Source organism: Camelus bactrianus, chromosome 7 (assembly GCF_048773025.1).
Source record: "Camelus bactrianus isolate YW-2024 breed Bactrian camel chromosome 7, ASM4877302v1, whole genome shotgun sequence".
NCBI lineage: Eukaryota > Metazoa > Chordata > Mammalia > Artiodactyla > Camelidae > Camelus > Camelus bactrianus.
This window is the reverse complement of record NC_133545.1, coordinates 38205076-38227861: the sequence shown is the minus strand read 5'-3', so window position 1 is coordinate 38227861 and position 22786 is coordinate 38205076. Positions and strand designations below refer to the sequence as shown.

Here is a 22786-nt window from a genome sequence, read left to right as displayed (position 1 = left end):
TGTTACCTATAGACTTCCTATAGTGGTTGTTTCAGATTATTTGAGCTGTTTTTGTATATTTGTCCCCTTACTGATACATTATCTCAACATGTGACATATTAATATTGCTAATAATACAAATCCCGAATAGGAAAGTATTCATTAAAATTCCAGGCTCTGCACTCAGATTTCAGTGCAGGAGGTGCAAGGTGGCCTCCTTTTTACGCAATATGCATTTTTAGCAAATGACTTGGGTAACTCTGATGCAGGTGCCTGAAGGAGATATTTGGAGAAACTATGGCCTAAGGTTTGACCCTTGATTTTTCTCTAGGTGTCAGATGATATAGGGTTTCCAAAATTGTGGGGGATCCACAGGCACAGTTGTTTGTAGGCAGTGACTCAGGGCTTCTGTTTTAATGAGTAGATGAAATGAATCTGTAGACTCTGCAAATTGTTTATATATAGTTTTGTAGTTGCTGCTTATAAGTAAGGTTGAAAGTGGTTTGCTTCCCCTAAACATAACAAACATGTACCCCTAAAATGATTCACCAAGGAAAGCATAAACTTTAACTTGACCTTTTAATCAAGTGATTTATAATGTTTAAAGTGGTCTGAGTTGCTTTCTTTACTTTCTAAATGTGTTTGTATTCGTTTAAGAGGCACAGCAGCTCCCAGGTGTGACAGCAGGGGGAGGAAGCGGAGGGTAGTGCTCAAAGAGTCAAGGTGCAGCTGGGCAGAGGGACAGGCACCGGGGAGTAAGCCCTCCAGGCAGATGTTAGCGCCCGGGCCCTGAGACGAGGTAGCGGGATCACAGGCGGGCTGTGCCCACTGCCGGGAGGCAGGAGTTCACTGTGCTCACATACCCAGGGGGGCAGATGTCACATACTCTTTAGAAAGTTCTACTTACAAGGAGGCTTGGGGTTCGGCGGCAGAAAGAGAAGTGATTCTAGGTCCCAGATGCCAGGCAGAATAAGTGTTCAGTAATAATAATAATTTAAAAAGGGACGGAGGCAGAAGCCCAGCCTGAGAGCATGAGCCAGTTTGGGTGAGAGCAGATGGGGGAGGGGGGGGACTAGTACTCATTTCAGGTCCCAGGCACGTTTGTCCATGAAGCAGATTTGAGGTATAACAGGGGAGCCTAGAGTGTGTTCATGTGTTGCTTGTGCCTAAAAGGAAAAGCTTTGGAGATGGAGCTGCCAGGATATTTCTGACTATGTATTGGGCTTTTACATTTGTTTGGAAGCTGAAACAGTGTTAGCTTGTCCAGCTCCAAGGATTTAGGGAGGGCAGTGATGCCCATGAGCAGAAAGTGTCAGGAAAAAGGCTCAAGAACTCTTGGAATTTCAGGAGTAATTCCAGATCCTCTGTTTGGTTCAGCATTAGAATATTCCTCCTGGTCTAGCACAGTAAGAAAGATGATCCTGTGCCAAACACCTCTAAGGAGTTGGGAAGGTGGAGGGCTTAAGACTGGTTGATCTCCAACTTTCTTTTGCCCTGATTGGTCTGGGAAGTGGGTTTGGGCTGTGGCTCTAGGTAGACAGATTTGGAGCAGTGGTGGGAAACAGGACCAGGCAGAGTCAAAGGCTGACTTTATGAGATCATCAGACACTTCAGCTGCCTTCATTGTTAGGATTCACAGGTTCTCCATTGGATCATTTCTTCCTTCTGTGTCAACCTAATGCAAGGATTTCTTGGGTTTTGAAATGAGGGCGATATGGAAACTTCTCACTCAGCTTTCTTTAGATACAAATTCTAAGCATGTGGCTAAAAATGCCATGTTGTTGGATCAACAACATGATAGGTAGGGTCTGGTTTACTCAAGACAATGACCATTGTGAGGACACCCTGCCTAAAACATTGGAGAAAAGTTAACTGGCATTTCCCGGCCATCAGATTGATTACCAAGAATTCAGAGTCACTATAATGAAAATGGCCACTGTGTTTATTTATAAAAGTACTTTGTTGGTCTTCTAAGTTGAAGCTGATGACAGATGTGTTTTTAGAGAAAAAGTACAAACTCTAGAAACATAAGCATCTGCTCTTTCTCAGGCTTGCCTACTTGGTTTATCCTTCATTTTTTACCCACACAAAGGGCTTTCTTTTTTCTACTGAATACCTGAAAATGTGGGTGTAAATGACTAATATGGATTCTTGACAGTTTTACTGGAACAAAACTGGTGTTTTCAGGCTTTGATTGCCCAAATCTGGCTGACTGTGGGTGGTGTTGATTATCCCTGTTTTTGGCTCCATCATCCATATGGCATTAGAGTCTACTAAGTGAACTTGTCGATTTAAGTGATGATGTACAGTGTTTCCCTGGGACCATAGAGTTCATTTCTGTGACCCAAATGCGCTGCTCTACTTTGGTTTGTTTATCATGGTTATAAGAATTACTTCATGGAGGTAGACCTCAAGAATGTAAAAGTCAAAGCATTTAAGTCAGTGGTTCTCAAAGTGTAGTCCGTGAACTCCTGGGAGTCCCAAAGACTGTTTCAGAGGGTTTAGGAGTTCAAAACCATTTTTATTGTAGTACTAGGACATTATTTGATTTTTTTTTTTTTTTTTTTTTTTTTTTTTTTTTTTTGGCTATGTTCACATTTGCACTGATGGTGAGTTTAAGTGCTAGAGCCTTAGCACTGATCAAGGCAATGGCACCGAATTGGCCATTGTGTAGGTCACCACTGTATACTCTGTTTTAAAAAAAAATGCCATTTTTATTTAAAAATGTCCTTTGTGAAACTAAATTTAATTTGTTTTTATTTAATCTCTGCCTTGGATACACATTGTTTTAGCATGGGAAGTTTAAAAGTTTGCAGAATATTGAAATACAATGGATACTTAAAGAAAAAACCACTTAGGTGTTTATTTGAGTTGTGAGTGGAGTCAACCACTTTTTTTTTTTTAAATGGAACTCCAATTTTACTTGGGCATTTGGCAAAGAAAAAAAAAAGTGAGCATGTCACTTTAAAGAAAATAAATGGCAGTTTAAGTCACCAGTGATAAAACTTTAGCCTTCCTGTAAAAATTTGAATTTTGGAAAACTTTTATTTGCCATTGTGAGCTTGACAGATTTTTTTATACTTAAAGACTTTTCTAAATTGGTAAAAAATGATGATAAATGTAATTTATTTTTGATATTTGATGATAAAATATACCAACATTTGGAAGATCTGTTTAAATCAGTATTTTCCAAATGACCAATACATACTATTACAAAAATCATGCATGGGAAAAATTTCCACTCAAAGGACAAGATATGGTTTCCAGTTCCATATCACAACCAACCTTTGAAATGATTGCATTTTGATACTATATTAAAGAAGAATATCCACAGTTATGTGAAATGGCTCATAAAATCTGCCTCTATTTTCAACTTCTTATCTAAGACTGGTCCCAAAGCAGCATACTGCAATAAATTGAAAGAATCAAATAGGAAAACCCAATATCCTCTACTAAGCCAGGCATTGGAGAGACTTGCAAAAAAGTAGAACAGTGCCACTTTTCTCACTGTCTTTTTGTTTTTACTTGGGAACATATAGTTATTTTTCATAAAAACGTGTTACTTAGGTTAACATAATGGGTTTTTGTTATTTTAAAATGAACAAGTTTTAAAAATTGTCAGTTTTACTTCTAGTACAATAGATATCAATAGGTAGATATAATCCATGCAAACAAAAATTTTGTGGTAGGTTCAGTAATCTTTCAGAGTGTAAAAGGATCCTGAGGTAAAAAACTTGAAAACCACTGGTTTCAGCTATGTTTTCCACACGTGATCCAGACTAGGAATCCATATCTAGTTTAAATATAAAGCAAGTCATTTTCAACCACCCACCAACCCCCTCTAGTTTTTTCAGCATTGCCTTAGTCCTTTGGTTCCTATGTGTCCAGAAATGCCCATAAGATATCTTTGCTGGCCACCATCTAGAGATTCCCAGATTGGCACGTTGTCCACCTGGAAATAGGTACCAGCCACTGGTTCCACCTACCCGAAAGGAAAGAGAGGAGCCCGTGTGCAGTTATGGACACATGGTCATTGTCTCTCACACCTGGCTAACTCCTTTATAAAGAAAGGTGGACAGCTGGCTGGGGGTAGGGTGGCTAGCATGAATGATTCTGTGTGAGACCTTTCTTATCTAAAGACTGAGTTGGAATTTGGAGGGGTGTTTATGAATTCATCATAAAGAATATCATCGATACAATGGAATATTTAGTGGGCAACTAAATGTTAATTATGAAAAATCATGAAAACTGCTTGCTAGGGGGGTGGGGCATAGCTCAGTGGTAGAACGAGTGCTTAGCTTGCACAAGGTCCTGGGTTCATCCCTGGTACCTCCACTAACAACAACAACAACAAATATCTGCTTGCTAGGATTCTAAGTGAGGAGGAACCTCTCAAACCTCTCATAGTGTCTAAAAATAATGTTTTATTGGTATTACTATTCTAATTTCCATATCAGGGCAATGAGGGGCTAGAGGTGGGTGTGAAATTCATTCTCTTTTGACCTCTGTCTCTTTAGAACAGTGAAGGAGAGGCCCTGCGAAGGGCATTGATCCTTCTGGCTGCTCCCAGCCTGGTGTCCTTGCCTGATCCCTGAGGCTCCTGCCTTGTGTCACTCTGTTTATGTGGCTCCTTGACCTGGATTACCAATCTGGGGCTGTCATAACCTGTGTTGTGGTCCCACGAGGTGCCACCTTAAGGGAGCCGCTGGAGCAAATAAGCCTTTTCCTTGGATCCTGGTTTCTGCCATTACTACCTGCTGAGAAGTCTACAAGGGTTCTATTTGTCTACAACGTGTCACATTTTAAAGGCCACCCAGAGGCTGGGACTGAGGGGCAAGTTTGCTAGGCCAAAAAAAAAAAAAAAAACCAAAACAAGAGAAAGACATGCTGAAATACTCCTCAGCATATCATACAAATACCCCTTTTGAAAGGCATGGAAACCACATATCCCACATCGTCTGCCTGGGGAATTTGTAAGCAGCTATGTTTTCAGAGGATGTGGGAGGTAGGATTTTGCTACTATGGTATTTATAAATATTCCAGAAATGCCAGACATTGGTAAGTGACATGGTTTATGGAATTGGAAAAGGGCCATGTTGAAGTCTAGAATTTTTTCCCCCTATAGTAGAATGTGTAAAAGTTCTGAAAAAATCAAGAGAATTCTGAAAAACACAAGAAAACCAGAATGAATTGGAATTCTGAGATAGCTTGTATTGACAGCATCCTTCAAACAAACAAAAAAACATCATCAGAGTGGTTTGGGGGATCTATAAAGATGTAACGTTAAATTGAATTTGAAGAGCATATTATTTATCGTAGTAATTATGGAGGAGGCTTTGGGGAGTAGAATTGGTTGCTTCATTAAGGAATATCAATTGCTCAATATAAGGACTTGTTTAACCTAAAATTGTCACCAAGAAATTTGTGCCAAGGAGGAAGGATCCTATAGCTGTAGATACTTAGGATAGATGTACAGGAGTAAATGGAAGTTGATTTCCTTATTTCTGTAATTGTGTTCCTCGTTATATTGTACCAGGATATGTCCATGTGCGTTGCAGAGGGTTCCATTTCAAGTAAGTCTGAGAAACACCATATCCTACGTTCTCCCCATTGGACAGTCACACGCATTACAAGATAAGAAAAATCCTGCAATAAAAAATCCTATTTTACTTTGTTTGACACAACCTCACTCATTTCTCGACAGGAGATTTGTGTCATGGAACCTGCAGTTAACCTCTTATGAAACAGGATTCCACAAAGTACTAGTTTAGGAAATGGTATAGGAAATAACTGAATATAAATTACCTTGATATTTTTGATGGAGAGATTTAGTCAATCCAGGAAATTCTTCTAGTGGCTCTGAAAGAAGACTGAAGTCAATGTTGGCGTATTGCTGGTAAGGAGTTGTCATTGTCTTTCACATCTGGCTAACTCCTTCACTGGAAAGATGGCCAGCCAGATGAGGCTATGACGCTTTGCCTGCGGGATTCTGTGTGCTAAAAGTCACAGCCAACTATTTTATCCTTCCCTCTCGACCTCAGATGGATTGTGGTTACACGCCCATCAATGACATTTTTTATAGAAAAAGCATTTTTGAAAAATGGTTGTACAGTGACCTACTGTATCTGTGGGGTTGCCGCACATATTCAAAGGGAACACCAGCCTATTTGTGGTAATGGAGCAAGGGAGCGTGCCAGCATGTGTTACTTTCTAGAGTCAGATGAAATGATTATCCCCACCAACCCCCAAACACACCCCTCCTTAGGAAAACAAACACTTGCAAGTTTATTTTATAAAAGCTGCATAGAACTTACATAAATATATTGTGACAGCAGCTGTCATACTGCATATATCAAGAAAGGGCTTTGAAATTTTATGCAAATACATGGGCAATGTATACACTACTGTGCACCCCAAAGACTACTCCTTGTGTTCCTGGTGCCAAGGAAAACACAAGTGTTCTCCAACTAATTCAGAGGAAAATTCACCACAGCCCAGTACCTTCCATAGCCCTGCTCTCCTGGCCAGTGAAACATACTTTGAATGGCTAATCCCAAAGAGAGCAGGGTTAGGGTAGGGGTGCTGAAGGTTCATTTTTATCGGTAACTTTTATAGATTAAAGTGCTGGGCTGGGCACTTTAAGTACTCGCACTCATAAAATTTTCACAACAGCTTTGTAAGGAAAATAACGTTGTTTAGTAATAAAATGACCAAGACTTAGATTAAATAAATTGCCCAAGGTCACTCATTTATTAATTTATGGAGCTGATTGGGATTTAAAATTAATTTGACTCTATGCATTTGTAAGAACGAAACATTTAGTGAGCACTTATTGGTGCACAGACACTGGGCTAAAAGCTTTACCTCCATCATCTTATTCTTTACGTGAGCTCGTGAGAGTGCGTACTGTTGTTTTTCCTGATTGACAGAGGAAGAAATTGAAACTTAGAGAAGTTAAGTAAATTTGGTGCAAAGTAGTAAGGGATGGAACTGGGGTCAGAAGGAGTCCTTAACCTCAGGGTTTGTTCCTTTAAACCATGTGGATTTCTAGTTTTCCTTCTTGATTTAGACTCTGGAAACTCTTCACATTTGTACTAAGTTTAAGGTACAGATCTGCTCTTACCTTCCCGAACTAGGACTTCATAAACATTTGAAATGTCATTTTTTTCCCTCAAACTTTTTATTCATTACCCATTGTCTATCATTTCCACTTTCATGGGTGGTGTTATTTCTACAACACTAACAATAGATCAGATTTGGAGTTTTGATAATAATCCAGTGCAAAGACTTTACATCTCAGTATGAGATGAAGGAAACGACCTCTTTATAAAGGTTTGCAGCCTTTTGCCCCTAACCTTGGGATACACGTATAACTGACGCTCACCTCCTTCACCTCTGCTTTCTTTGGAATTAGGAACGTTTGAGAAGAGAACCATTTAAAATATTTGCTATGAACAGTTTTGGTGCAAGACTTCTTCTTTCATTTGGAAGGTTTAAGAATTCTGCTTCTCAAAGTAAAACCCATTAGATCCTTTGAGAACTGTGGATTTTGAATCCGTATGAATTTTGTGGTTGCTCAAGTTTTCCTACCATGGCATATTTTATTAAATGAGAAGCAACCATTTTCCAGGAAGAACTGATCCCAGAGAATGGGCCACTTTTGATTTCAAAGTTAATTCCCTGGGAGGGTTTGCAAAAGAGGGGACGAGACTGGAGCCTGGAAATAAAGTACTAATTGTGTTGCTAACGTAGACCTTTTTTCCATTCTTTTAAATAAGGTTAAGGAATTAACCTGCTCAGTCCTATGGTTCTCCATCCTTCTTGAAACAAACCTCTGGGATTGCTAAGCATATTGTCACAGTTAAAGAGCTGTTGTCAACACGGACCTCATACACACACAAATTTTCCAACCAGCTGCTGCCTCACCAAGGTATCTACTCTCTTCGGGCTTCTCTGAAGCATGGTAGCATGTTCTGGCCAGTCCTCGTCTGATGTTATTCCAGGAGAAGCTCAATTGAACATAGTTCATTGTTTCTATAAAAAGCCAAGCACTTTCTCTTTCTGTCTGGCCAATAGATGAGTCCATTTGCCACACCTATGCTTTGTCTGTACGTGTTATTTTATACTGCCCAGTGCTGACACTGATCATCTTTCTGTAGAAAGATGGTAGGTGTTCCCAGAAAGTCAGAGTTCGTGATAGAAGAAATATCTCTTTTCTGGGCTGGACAAGATTCCGTCTTCTCCCATGTCTGTCTGCTGTTGCTCTCTCTGTTTGGCACTGCCACCACTTTTCCAGGCACTTTGGTTCTCAGCCTGGCATGGCTGCTGCTTCCACACTCTGATTGCACACGGCCACTAATATTCTGGAGACCTCTGAGGATAAGCGGTATGGAAGGGATGTGGGAAGGAAGGACTGACTTCATTTTCCTTTTCGTATGTTTTAGTCAATTATAGGAATCCCGAATCAGTGGGCTAGTCCTTGAATATTTCACAGAGACACAGTTCTTTTGCGGTTACTTTCAACATCTTTCTTCCCCGGGACCAACATGGGATCCATGGCGCTGGACTTGGGATGGCCTGAGTGACGGATACTGAGTTGTGTTCCCAGTAATGCCTTCCTTCTGTAACTAGGCTCGGTAACTAGGTGATTCTGTTGTGCTACATCTCTTCCTCCCTTGGGATGGATTTTGATCTCACAAGAAGACAAAGAAGGGAACCTCTCTCTTTCACTGGACTTGCCCAGACATGTCAGATCGCCAGCTTTGGCTCAGCTGGGAGCCCCCTGCCACAGCTGTTTCCAGCAGCCTGTGTACTTCTTTTTCTTTGATCATATTTGGCCTAGATTACGATCATCCCAGGAGCTTGCCAAGATTGGGTTGCAGCCTGATTTTCTCAAAACACAAACTTAAAATTGCTTGACAAGGCCAATACCCAGGAGCATCATGGTTTGAGTGAATAGTATCGGAAACCTCTAGTCTCCCTGGACAGTGTCCCCTGATGGAGGCCGGAGTGTTTATAGGACTCCATGATTGTCGTACTTAACAGCGTTTTAGATTTTGTTAGAATTTTAGGGAACTGTCACCTGATACAAAGCAGAGAACTGCATGTAGTAATGTATACTGAATAGAGACTTAAAATTTTTCATTTAAAGACCACGGTGTCAAACATATAGAAACTCAAATGTTTGTTGCACGGATGAATGAAAGCCAAAATGCTGTGACTCGTCAGTTACTATTCAGAAGCTAAAGTTTAAATGTCATCTTCTCTGTAGTGTGTTCAGTGTATCAGGAGATATTTAGGAAATATCTGGAAGACTTCTAATTTTTGTCAATACGATGAGGGGATCCAGATATATTGTAATTAAGACTAATTCATTTCAAGACAACAGCTATTTTTGTACCTCAGGAAACATTACTGGAGCCCAAACATTTTTGAGTTATTGCCAGTTTTAATTGACAGCCCAACAAGTAGGTGTTTAACTGAAAACCAAACACTTGTGATGTTACTACGGTCTTGCTGTGGAGCTGGGAAGATAGGAAGGCGCTTGAGGGAGACAGAGAAATATTAACATGGCTTCCACCCTCAGTGAACTCTCCATCTAGTTTGGTCAAATGATAAATCCAAGTGAAAGATTGTGGAAACAAAGGAAAACAGCATATGAAGTGTGTGATGTAAATATAAACTGTTTTTGGTAGCCAAAACATAAAGGCCAACAGAAAGGTTTTAGAGGAACAGTTGGTCCATTAGTGATGCTTGGGTGCCTGTCTTTGTGGGTCAGTGTTTCTAGAGACTCTTGTCTCCATCACAGGCCTTCGTGTGGCTTCCTCCTTAGCGCCCATCCAGCTCCTCTGCGATGCAGGCAGCCTGGGGAACATGAAAAATGCTCTTCTCCCCCGCACAATGGTGTTATTTCCTTCCTTTCAGGAATGGCTCATAACTCACATGAGGTGTGAGTTCTGAATGATCGTTCTTTTCATCTCCCTGGAAGTGGTCCAGACTGCAGATAAAGCGTTTGATGTGTCAGCAGTAGGCCTGTAACAGCTTTGACGACTTACATGATGATGAAAGGTTGAACTTTGATAAAAATGGCAAGAAAAGGAAAAGGGCTCATTTTCCTTCTTTTGCTCTTTTTTTTCTCTGGACGGCAGTTGAGAAACGTTCTACCAGGGTGGTCTGTGAGGTCTCTGGGAATCTAAAGTATCAGGAGGGTATTCTCGTGTAGATTTGTTTGTTTATTGATTGATTGTTTCAGAGAGGGAACCCCCATGCCCGCCGGCATGACTGGACCTGGTTCTCAGAGCCCTTATCAGCAAGCCCTACCTCTCTGCTCAGTGAGCCCTGGAAAGAGGTGTCCCTTCCCTCAGGGCAGATCACTTATGCTTGGCCATCCCTTAGCTCCTGCCTGCGACACCAAAGGAACCAAGGCTGGCAAATCTGCTCGGGTTCCCAGGGAGTCTCTCACCCCTCAGTCTGTAGGGCATTTGCCCCAAGATCTTGTAGGAGTTTGGTCCTGTAGGGTGGTCTTATCTTCCTAAAATCAACAAAGAAAGGACTGAAATATTTGTGGAAACCCACAACCAGTTGGAATTTGCCTCAAACAGTATCCCAGTCTTCTCAGTGATTTGTACGTCTGTCTGTGAGGAAAGCTGGGTTTTGGAGGAAGAGGAACAATTTCTACATTTTCTTTTTTAAAAGAAAAAACATCATAAAAAGCAAAAACAAAACGCAAAACCTGCCATTCAGCTAAGTGACAAGGAAGAGCTAAAAGCAAGGACTCAAAAGAGGAAGACAGACGAATTTTATCTTTTCAATATGAGACTTAAGCAAACACACAACAGAAACCACCTTTTAAAACAGCATTAGCGAAGCAATAATAAACACATTTACATCACCTATTTATTTATGACTCTGATACTTATTTCACGAAATTATGACCTTTGGCTCTGCCTCTGTGTGCACTTGAAGCTCACCTCTGTCTCCACGGCCGGGCTGGACCTGCTCACCTGCGCAGCTGCTGAAAATAAGCCCTGTGCTGTCAGCGCTGAGGGCCTGACCATGGTACCACCCCACCCCGCTGAGGCTGTGCAGGCGTTCACGTCCCGTGTCTTGCAAGTATCTCAGAATAGGATGAGCACAGTCAGACTCTCTGGGAGCACTCGTCTGGTCATAAAAGGATACGGAAGTCCCTGCAGGACTCACTGGCAGAAGCCAGAGGTGACAAGTCCTGCAACTTGGTGGGAACTTCAGTTCCGGGCCCCTGAAGAGGCCCGTTGGCAAACAGAACCTCCTTCCTCTTTCATTAACACCCAAAACGTTGCTCCTGAAGGTGCGCATCAGCATTTAGGATTGGCCTGTGGCAGGGAGGAGAGAGAGGGAGTGAGATGGGAAACTCAGATTGTCTGGATTGAATGTCGCCTTCTGAAAGGTAGACATGGAACAACTAGAGATGAGTGTAGGATGGGGAACAAACAAGCAGTGACGAGCTTGTTCAGTTCAGCAACCATGTGACTGGATTCACAGGGAGATGCCTGGCTCTCTCCTCCTCTCCGAAAAGCGTGGGGAAAACGAGCTTGTTCAGTGAGGGAAAGGCTGATAGAACAGGCTATATTAGTGTGCTGTCGTGACGTTAGGCCTGAAATAGTACATCTGGGACTGCACAGTGAAATGAAATGTCTTTAATAGTAACTTTGGTCAGCAGAATAAAGTACTTACTGACCTCCAAAATGTCCACCTCCTAATTCCCCAAACCTGGGACTGTTAACTTATATGGCAAAAGGGACTTCACAGATGTGATTAAGATAAGGATTTTGAGATGGGGAGATTATCCTGGATTATCTGGACGGGCCCTTGGACAAGAGTCCCTATAAAAGGGAAGCACAAGGGTCAGAGTCAGAGGCGATGCGATGATGGAAGCAAGGGCCAGGGTCAGAGGCAGTTCTGAAGATGCTGCGCTGATGGCTTTGAAGACAGAGAAAGGAGGCCATGAGCCAAGGAAGGCAGGAGGCGTCCAGAAGCTGGAAGAGACCAGGAAACAGATTCTTCCCCAGAGTCTTCAGAAGGAATGCGGCTCTGCTGACACTTTGATTTTCGCCCAGTGAAACTGATTTCAGACTTCTGACCTCTAGAACTGTAAGATAATAAATGTATGTTGTTTTAAGTTACTGAGTCTGTGTGGTGATTTGCTTCAGCAGCAATAGGAAACCAAAACAATAGCACGAACAACAACACAATTGGACTTAGAAACATTAATTGATGGGAAAAATAAAAGGAATTTGTTTCAGGCTTGATTCTCAAGACAGGTCATGGTTCTCTGAATAGGTAGTGAAGAAGAAAAAAAGGTTTTTGTTTTGTCAGCCCAGTGGGCACTTCTCAGGGGTCATTGTTTGCTCAAGATTTTCATGGGACAAAAGAAATATCTTGGTCAAGCCTTGCTGACACGTCTTTGATTATCTGTGTATAGATTTAAAGTTGAGTTTTATTTTATACGTTGGAAACAAAAACCCATGTGTAGTATAATGTTCAGATTCTTGGGGTAGAATGTCTCCAGGATCTGCACAGATGATGATAAAGCCTACCTTGAACTCAGTACAGATGCCTTGGTGAAGCACTGTTCAACCCCCATCCATCCCCACCCCTGTTCCTTCTGCCCTCTTCCTCCACAAGCCTGAGTAAAAGTGGCCTCCAGCCACCAGACAGGTGATATGGGAGAGAACCCCTCCACTGAAAAATGTTCTCCATCATTCAGAACACATGTATTGAGCACATGTTATGAGCTCTGATGTGTGCTAGCTGCCAGAGGAACTAATAAGATAAATACGCCATAATCCCAGCTCGCTGGAAGCTCCTGTTGGTGAGACATTTTGCAAAATGTGGTGCCTTGGACAGCAGCATCCAACTTAGCTGGGAAGGTTATTAAAAATGCAGGTTCCTGGACTATGGCTTGAGAAAATATTGGTCTAGTGCAGTGGTTCTCAACTGGAATTGAATTTGTCCCCCAGGGACCTTTGGCAGTATCTAGAGACTTTTCTGTTTATTACAACCAGAGGATGAACAGTGATACTGGCATCTAGTGGACAGAGCCCAGGGATGCTGCTAAACATCCTACAGTGTGCCCGATGGCCCCCTCAGACAAATACTTAACTGACCCAAAATATCAGTAACACCCAAACTGAAAAGTCCTAGTCTTGTGGGTAAGTCTCACAAACACACATGCACAAATTATTATACCACATGGTATACACATATATGCCAATGGAGTGTGTGTGTGTGTGTATGTGCGATGCACATGTGTGTGTATGTGTATACACCTTTCTCTCTCTCGCTCTCTGTAGTGGGCTCATCACCCTCTATAATTTGCAGGTGTCCTCTTTCCCCTTGTCCACTCCATTTCTGTTCCCTCAGCATGACAGCTCACCTGCTGCCCCTCCTCTGCTTTGATTTCCTGTTCTGCACTGGCTAAGAACAGGGGAAGCCAAGTACCACATCCTTTACTCTTGGAAGTAAACTAATGATCTGAAACTAAATTTCCAAGTTGAGAGGCATGGATACGGACATCCTTTCTTTGGGGGAAGTTTTTTGACCCAATTTGTGATTCAGAGTGGGTGCTCTATTCACAGATCAGCTTTATACCACTGACTGTTGTGATGTATGAATTATGGATCACACATGAAGTTTTTGTAACCAAGATATAATTCTCCCCTACACTAACCCCTGTTCCCACCTTCATCTAAAATCAATGGGAAAGTCCATTCTATTTAAAGAATTGAACACTGGGGAAAAAAATCCACTCTAGAATATAGTTGAGTGTAGCTGATTGGTTGTAACTGGTTAGAAGTGCACTGCCGGGCTTCCCACCTCCTGTTAGGGGGCCAGGCTCTGTTTCCTGGTCCAGGGATGAGTGTCATGTCGCATGCTATGGGATGGGGTCCAGCCGCCAATTCTCAGCGGTCCTCTGGGGTGGGATAAGCATCCTACATGCACATGGCTGTGGTTTTATCATCTTGCACTCATCACTATATTCAGGAAGATAGATTTTTTATTATGCAACAGAACTGCTGCTCCAGGGTAAACTTTGACACAAAGCAATTGTGTTCTTGACTAAATCAGCTAAAACAAAAATAAGGGGGACAGAAAATAGACCTGGGACAAGTCTCAGGTCTTTCTCTTTTTTTAAAAATATTATTATTATTTGTAATTTTACTTTTTATTGAAGTGTAGTTGATTTACAATGTTAGTTTCAGGTGTACAGCAAAGCAATTCTGTAAAACAGGTACCTTTGGAGAAGCACTTGTGACAAGCAATTGGAAAAAATGACCACTTCTAAAGAACAAACTTGCCTTTTCAAGGACCGGCAGATGGTGAAAATAGAAACTCACCAGTACTATGGAAGTTCCTAGCTTTTCTCTTCTTGTTGACCAGATAGGAATACAGTCATTATTCCCTGTGTATTTTAACCAGTTAGAAATTTTCCAACATTCGACAAAATACATGGGATACTAGGATCCTATCAGCTTTACAAGTTGAAGTTGAGTCCTGTTTTTTGAAGTATCAGCACCAAAAAACATTCAGTTAGTACCCAAAATGTGCAAAACCCAAGGAGATACAAAGGTAAGTGGATGCTGACAGCCCTGAACTCTGCCATCTCATCAGCCTCCTGTAGTTGAAGTGCTCTGCAAAATTCATCTGGATCCTGGAGCTCACTCTATGTGGCAGCTCTTCCTTTCATTCAACCAATTGTTACTGAGATGTTTTCTTGAGCCCATCACTCTCCTGAAAGATATTAGGTTGAAGGGACTGGTCCCTGACCATATAATAGTATATCTTAGAGGCAAGGCCAGTGTTGTCTCGCAGAGCTAAATGTTTACGTATGTGTCAAAAATATAGGAGTACAGATGAGAAAGAGATATAGGAAGATGGAGGAGGTTACTGGGATGTGAAGGGGTCTAGAAGCCTTTCACAGATGGCAAGAGGCTGGGAATAGACCTTGAATGATGCAGGATTGCCCTAGGGGTCAGTGATGTGGGGAGAGAGGGAAAGAGGCATGTATAAAGAAGATAGAAGGCATAATTGTGTGGGGGGACAATAAAGAAATGAGATAGACTGGAACTCTCTCTCTCTTGGTGTTTGGAGGAAAGGAGACTGGAGAGAAGATGACGTGGTATCTTGATGAAGTAGGCTCACAAGTGTAACAAAGCACTAATGCGTCTGAGTGTTTTAAGACAATAAAATTGATTTCGTGCTCATTTAACAGTTCATTGCAGGGGTTTAGTAGGTAGACCCCCATATGGTGACTCAGGGAAGCAGGCTCTTTATGTTTTTTTGCAAAATTCTTGCTATTCCCTCCATTCAGCAGGCTATCCATCCACTAGGGAGAGAAGGTGAGAGCATGGAGCCTTGAGCATGAGCAGTTTGTATGCGTCAGGCCGAGAAGTTTGTTAATGTTATTTCCATCCACCTCCCATTGGTCACACCTACCTGGAAGGGAGTCTGGGAAATCTAGAGTGGCTCTGTGTCGGGAGAAAAAAGATTCTTGGGAGCACAGTCTCCGCTCCATTGAGTTTTTTTTTTTTTTTAATATATTTTTATTGAAGTACAGTCAGTTTACAGTGTGTCAGTTTCTGGTATACAGCATAGTACTTCAGTCACATAGGAACATGCCATTGACTTTTACCCTGTGTGGGTTGAACTTTGTCCTGAATGCGGTGGTAAGTCACCCTCCATCTCAGCGCAGGAACATGCCCTGTGGTGATGTAAACTCCATACAGGCAGATTTTTGTATTATATTCACTGCTGCATCCCCAACATCTGGTAGACCTTAAATAAATATTTGCTCAAAAAATGAAACAACAGGTGGATGCTGTCAGTTTTTATGGCTGAGTAGTATTCCATTTTATAAATATACCACATCTTCTTTATCCAGTCATCTGTTGATGGACATTTAGGCTGTTTCCATGTCTTGGCTATTGTAAATAATGCTGCTATGAACATTGGGGTGCAGGTGTCATCCTGAAGTAGGGTTCCTTCTGGATATAAGCCCAGGAGCGGGATTCCTGGGTCATATGGTAAGTCTATTCCTAGTCTTTTGAGGAATCTCCATACTGTTTTCCACAGTGGCTGTCCCAAACTGCATTCCCACCAGCAGTGTAGGAGGGTTCATTCTAAGTGAAGTAAGCCAGAAAGAGAAAGAAAAATACCATGTGAGATTGCTCATATGTGGAATCTAAAAAAAACCCCAAAAAACAAAAAAACAAACAAAGCATAAATACAGAACAGAAATAGACTCATAGACATAGAATACAGATTTGTGGTTGCCAAGGGGTGGGGGGTGGGAAGAGATAGACTGGGATTTCAAAATTGTAGAATAGAGAAACAAGAGTATACTGTAGAGCACAGGGAAATATATACATGATCTTATGGTAGCTCACAGAGAAAGGAATGTGACAATGAATATATATATATATGTTCATGTATAACTGAAAAATTGTGCTCTACACTGGAATTTGACACAACATTGTAAAATGATTATAAATCAATAAAAAATGTTAAAAACAAAAACCAGGTGGATGCTGGAAAGGGGTCTTGGAGATATTGACCCTTGCAGGATGGATTAGTGGAAAAGAGTTGAGGCAGCGAAGCCCATTAGAAAGCGATTGTGCTCATCTGATTGTGAGAGCCCGAGTTAGTGCAGTTACAGTAGGAATTAGTACATTTTTAGAAACAGAAATGTTTACTTCTGCGATTTTAACTTTCTTAGTTTACAGCACAGCCTCGGCTTATAGTTTAACCAGAGTCCCTGCTGAGTTGAAATCATAGAAGCAGGTTGTGAGCCGAAAGGGCCTGGGACTTTCTTCAGAGGTATTAATTGGAATCCAGCCTCGGGACTTGGGCCGTGCCACAATACTGCAACCCAAACAAAATAAAACTTGACTAAACTAGCAAACCCAGATTGGAGTTCAAGTTACTTTAACGGACTCTTGGGAAACACAAACTGCAGTTGTGTTATGTACGCAAAATTCGCTCTTCAACCTTATCATAAGGAACATGACTGGAGTACACACAATTTTTTGCCAGCTTTCCAAAGTGTTGGTCAAGTTAACAGCAACGCAATTATGCAATATTTTTTTTAAATTTTAATTTTAAAATCTGCTTGAAAAATAAAGGCTGATCCAACAAGAACAGAGAGGATCAATGAAAAGAATACGTTCTCTGTGCACCTAAGAGAAGCCTACACACAGGCAACTCCATGCGGCCCGAGGCTTGGCGATTTGGGGAAGTTGCTTGCAGATGGACTTCTTTGAAATGAAAAGCGAAGGACAGCGTTATGTCTTCCCTCTAGATGTGACTCTTGTGGTATCTGTATAAGCCAGGGCAGACCTCAGAGTCTGACCTAGACCCAGGTTATGCACCTCTGAAGTCTGCTGAGAGACCAGACTTTGGGAGTATGCAGACCTGACTGAGGAACCTCACAGAGAACAGCCAGGGATTCCTAGGAGATTTTTAGTGATTCTTGCTGATCTGGAAATAATGTAAAAACAACAGAAGAGCTTTTTGTGGGATTTTTCGCATGTTTTCTATTGGTTTGGGGAAGAATCCAACAGTAAAGTGGCTGAAAAATAATAAATATTTAAAAAGACATAACGTGCCCTACCCTTTTCATCCATCCCTACCGAAAACTAAACTGTCATAACAAAAATGGCAAGAACAGGAAGGGAAAGCAGAAACAACAGGCGACAGTGGTGTGCTCAGATGGGAATGAATATAATCCAGATGGCTAATGCCTGGTGTTAATACAGAGAGTGGCGGAGAAGGTGTGAGGAAACGCCGTGAGGGAATCTTTCCCTTGCAAGGCCCTGGACTCTTTGAGGCGTGAGTTCCTCATTTCCTGAGTCCTCTTAAGATATAAATTCCCGGCTTGAGACAGCGGGTACTTGAGGGTCTCCTAGTCTGGTTTCTGGCTCAAATCCTAGAGAAGCCAATTAATTGAAATTCCATTTGCCTCATGATCTATTTACCAAATTTACTGATTTTCTAAAAAAAAAAAAAAAAAAACCCAAATCCTTAATTATTCATAAATTTGATAGCAATTCATATCGCACAGGAGAGTTTTCACATGAGCCTTGCAAAGTTGTTGGATGTAAATTGACTGGAAATCACCCCCCCCCCCCGTTCCAGCTTTCTGAAGATTCAGTTACAAGTTGCTGAGGTTGGAAAAACAGGTGTGCCTGCTGAGGGATAGAGAATGGGGAGACCCATCTTCACATCCTAGAGAGGGCGAGAGATACTGATGGGCAGAGAAGTGAGGGATACTGAGGAAGAGGGGGAAGGAATGGGTGTCAGAAGTGATGGATGCTGGAGGACAGAAAGGGTCAAGAATGCAGGGCAGGGGGAAACCTGAAGTCTCTAGAACGTCTTCCAAGGCTGCTGCAGCTCTGCCGGCCCTTCTAGCATCAATCGTCACATACCTGCTTAGTTAATAGGAACAGGTTGGTTGGCTTGGTGACTTCAGTGAAATGCTTTTCTGAACACTGGCTTTCAGTGTATCCCGTTTCAGCAGATTGGCTACCTCCTCCAATCTGACCCTTGCTCAGCCGTCCCAGCAACACCTTTAAGCTGTGGCTGGAAGGGAAGCCTTCCTGGAGGAGACTGACTGCAGGACCCAGAAAGATGGGGGGGGTCCAAAGGAGGAGGACACATCTTGGTAAAACCCCCAAAGTTGCTTTGTTTGCATGGGGCTTGGCAAGAGAGGCCAACTTGTCTCAGTTTGCCCAAGACTTTCCTGGTTTTAGTACTGAAAGCCTCAAATCTCAGGCAAACTGAGATGGTTGGCTGGTCTTAAGAAGGAAAAAAGATAAAGAAAAGTGGTGGGGGGGAGGGGTGATGCTGTAACCATCTCTTTTGGGGTGGTCTTCTCACAGGTGCAATTCATGGGGCCGGCAGGGAAGATAAGAGGATGCTTGGATCTGAGCAGTCACCCCAGGGACCCAACACCAGGAAAGGCCCTAGGTTTGTTCCAGATACCTTGGTTAGACAATATAAATGCACTTACTTTTCTAAATGTGCTTTTTTTTTCTTTCTCTTTTCTTCAGGGAGGCAGGACACAGTGCGTGAGAGAAGTCTGTCCCATTCTCTCCTGCCCTCAGCACCTTAGCCACATTCCCCCGGGACAGTGCTGCCCCAAATGTTTAGGTGAGTGGCTGTTTTCAAGTCAAAGAACAATGCAGTTTATTCCCTGGGTTTCTGCTGAGAGCCTTCGTCCACTTTGTTATCCTGGGGTTCTCAAGTTGTCCTGTGTCATGGCTTCTTACAGACAACATGGACTGACTACATGGACTCAAAGAGCGTGTACAGGGTTTATCCCTCCTCTGGGCCACCCCAGAGCTTTCTTCCCTTGTATCTGTAACCCAGTACACCAGACAACCTGGGACAATAGCCCTTTGTGGGGAGAACAGTAGTGAAGAAACTGTCTTTCATTGGACATACTACAATTTAGGAATATATTTTTGTGGGGAAAACAGTATTGGGAAACTGTCTTTAACTGAGCATCTGACAGTTAATAGGAATGTATTTTAAGGGCATGTGAAGTAAACACATGGAGGAATACAGCCTAGTGTTACTTTCAGAGGCAAAAACATGCAGGAGGAAACATGTCAGAAACTAGACGTTAGGAAGGGAATAGTGAATAATAGTAAAAAAATGAGGATTAGCTGTTTCTTACTGAGCATTTACTATGTCCTAAGCACCTTGTGAAACACTTTATATACCTTTGCTCATTTCATTTTCTCCAGAAGCTGTGACCCATGGGCGCTGAGTACAGCATGCTGATGTGTGATACAGGCGCCATTATTAGCTGTGTTGTACCGAGAGGGAAGAAGGTTCCTAGAAGGTAGCACAGCCAGTGGGTTCTGGAGTTGATACCAGAACACGAGTCTCAGTGGTTCCTGAGCCCACGCTTTAACTTGCTGCCCCTCGGCTTCCCTGGAGTCATGGAGAGCAGCCCGCAGGTTGCCAGCTGAGAGGAGACAACCCGTGATGGAGTCTCGAGAGTGAAATTCTTTGGCTTTTGTTTGTGCATCTGTATGTCCCCTTCCTCCATGGGGTCCTTGGGTCCATGAGCTAGTTGAGATCAGACTGTTTAAGATTCAGAGAGAAGTCACTGGATCCGTCACATGAATACAGTAGAACTTCCAAAATCCCCACTAGAATCTCCAGGGATCCTCGAGGAGGCTAATATTTTCCCTTGTCGCCACTGGCTGTGTTTCTCCCCTGCTGTTTGCTCACTTTGTTCTGTTCCTCTTCCTCCTCCTCCTTGTTCTCTCCTTTCCTCTCTCCGCCTCCTCCTTTTCCTCCTCTTCCATCTTCCTCCTCCTCCCCCTCATCCTCTTCTCCTTCCCCCTCTCCTTCCTCCTCCTCTCCCTCCTCCTCCTCTCCTTCTCCTCCGCCCCCTCCTTCTCCTTATTCTTCTTTGTCAATATCATTTTATCCTTTCAGGGACCCCCCCCATCATCACCCCCTGGCCAGCCCTTCCACATCCTATGGTGCTATTGAATCAAGTCAATGAGGGTGATTACAGGGAAGCACAGTGAATAACATAAAATGAAATATGAAGCTCCCTTTGTTCTTAAAAGATCTTAGCTATTTTGCCTTTAGCAAAATTTAACTGTCTGTCTCTTTTATTTGGGTTCCAGACTCCTATCAATTACTGTCCACACCCTTTCCTGGAATCATCTGTTTTTCTCTTTCATAGTTTGTTTTCCCCAGTTCCAAAACAGCTGTTGATTTATTTTTCTCAGTCCCAGCTTATCACAATCATACCCTGAAGTCTGTCTTTCCACAACCAAATTAGTGACTAAAGATGTCTTGTTAAACTAAGTCAGCTCTCTCCTCTTTGAGGGATTCTGCTGCCAACTCTTCATCTCACAGTGTTTGCCTTCCTACTGTGTGGACACCCACACCTACACACACCCACACACATCCACACACACACATGCTTTTAAAGTAAATACAAAGATATTATAAGAACAAAGGACAATTGTTTAGACATGACTGACTGAAGACCTTTTCACTGATATGTGTGCTTCTTGGATTGCCAATGTCTGCTTGTGACCCTGGCATAGAATTAGCCAGTTTACTGTCATTGAAATCATGCTGTGAGGCACGGTGGCAGCAGTGTTCCATCTAAGCAGGAAAGTCATCACAAAGGAGGTGTCATTTGGGGCCTGGCCTTGCAGATAAGCAGGCCTGATGAATGCTTTGAAGCTGGTATCTACGTTGGTATGCTGAGTCAGGTCAGGGCTTTCTCATATGAGCAGTGGTGGTTGTATTGAGTGCAGATTTTTTTGTCCATTTGTGGTCATAAGACAGACTACAAAAGGAATGACTAGTCTTAGAAAACTCAAAAATCATAATTCTCCCAAATGAGACCTTTTTCAGTTGGTCCAAACCCCAGTGGAATAATGTGGAAATGGCTTAAATTATGCTGGACACGGAATCTCTGAACTAGTCTTTTGAATGTTTTGTCTTATTTTGGGCCATGATGACTTTTAAGGTAAGATTTTATGTTCTTTGAGATTAGAAAGAAACAGGCCCACACAACAAAAGACAGAAAGGGAGAAAAAGGAAACGCTGGGATGCTTACTAGGCACTGAAATCTTAGGCTAATTAGACTTGGCTTGTTGGACACCTGTTTGCTTTCATTTTCCCCCCTGACCAGGATTCATTCACACGACATACCTCTGCCTTTTGTATTATAACATCCTTTTCCTCTCTTTTCTCGTTTGCAATGACAGCCTCATCAGGTTTGTGTACACAGAGCACCCAGTGCTCCTCTCAAGGTGACACAGCCTGGGATCAAATTTGAATTGTCCCACCATGAATAATGATAATACTTACCATCTGCTGCCTGTTGGGGGTGTTTAATCAGTACCAGGCCCTATGCTAAGAGCTTTACATCAATATTTTTAGGTAAAATTTACATTTTCTGGAGGGATAGTTCAAGCCAGTGGTCACATTTGTTCAGTGGGATAAACTCACTGAAGAATCTTTTTGTTTAGCAGTCTACTGATGTATCAGTCCACCAGTCCAACCATGCATGCATGCATGCATGCAACAACATTGATTACTATAATTATAGGAAAAGCAACAAGCTATGGGAACACAGGAAGGCACTGTTCATTCTTGGAGGTGAAAAGGCCCCTAAGGAGACAGTGTGGCACTTAGTCATAAAGAAGATGTATTTTGCTTGGTGAAGAAGGAAGCTTGACTATAGCTGTATATTTATTTATATCCAGCATTTTGTCAAAAAAGATTTAAAATCACTTATAAAATATATGAAGCACATGTAGATAAAAGATAGGAAAAAGGTAAACCACGTGATCACAATTTGAAAAAAATACTCAATTGAAGCAGAGCTGTTTTTAATTCTTAAAGGACAGAAATATATCTCTGATGGATTAATATAGAGGACAGTGCTTAAAGCAATGAAAAATAATGTTGTCATCATTTTTGTGATAAATAAAAAAAATCTGCTTAGGGATGTTTCTTACACTAGAATGTCCTAAAACCACGGTGCGACGTGACAGAAGTGATTCTGGTGGGGTGGGTGGCCTGCATGCAGCTTTCTGATGCTTCAGGGTAACCCTAGGGGGTTCCCTCGGGAAAAACCTAGAGAAAGGGTGAATTTTGTATTTTTGCAGGTAATCCTCTTATAAGTTCTTACAGACTTCAAGAGACTCAGGACCTGGGTATATACACAAGAATACCTGTTTCAGTTAGGGTACTGGCACTTGCTAGGTGCAAGTACAATCATTAT

The 22786-nt window shown here is 42.1% G+C and overlaps 1 protein-coding gene across 5 annotated transcripts in view; it reads left to right on the top strand.

The window, feature by feature from the left end:
* Positions 1-22786, top strand: part of BMPER (BMP binding endothelial regulator) — a 266365-nt gene that overhangs the window by 138583 nt on the left and 104996 nt on the right. For all 5 annotated transcript variants that reach the window (XM_074367258.1, XM_074367259.1, XM_010970983.3 and 2 more), the window contains one exon: positions 19065-19164. In XM_074367258.1, the coding sequence (XP_074223359.1) occupies positions 19065-19164 (100 nt within the window). The remainder of the gene's footprint in view (positions 1-19064; positions 19165-22786) is intronic.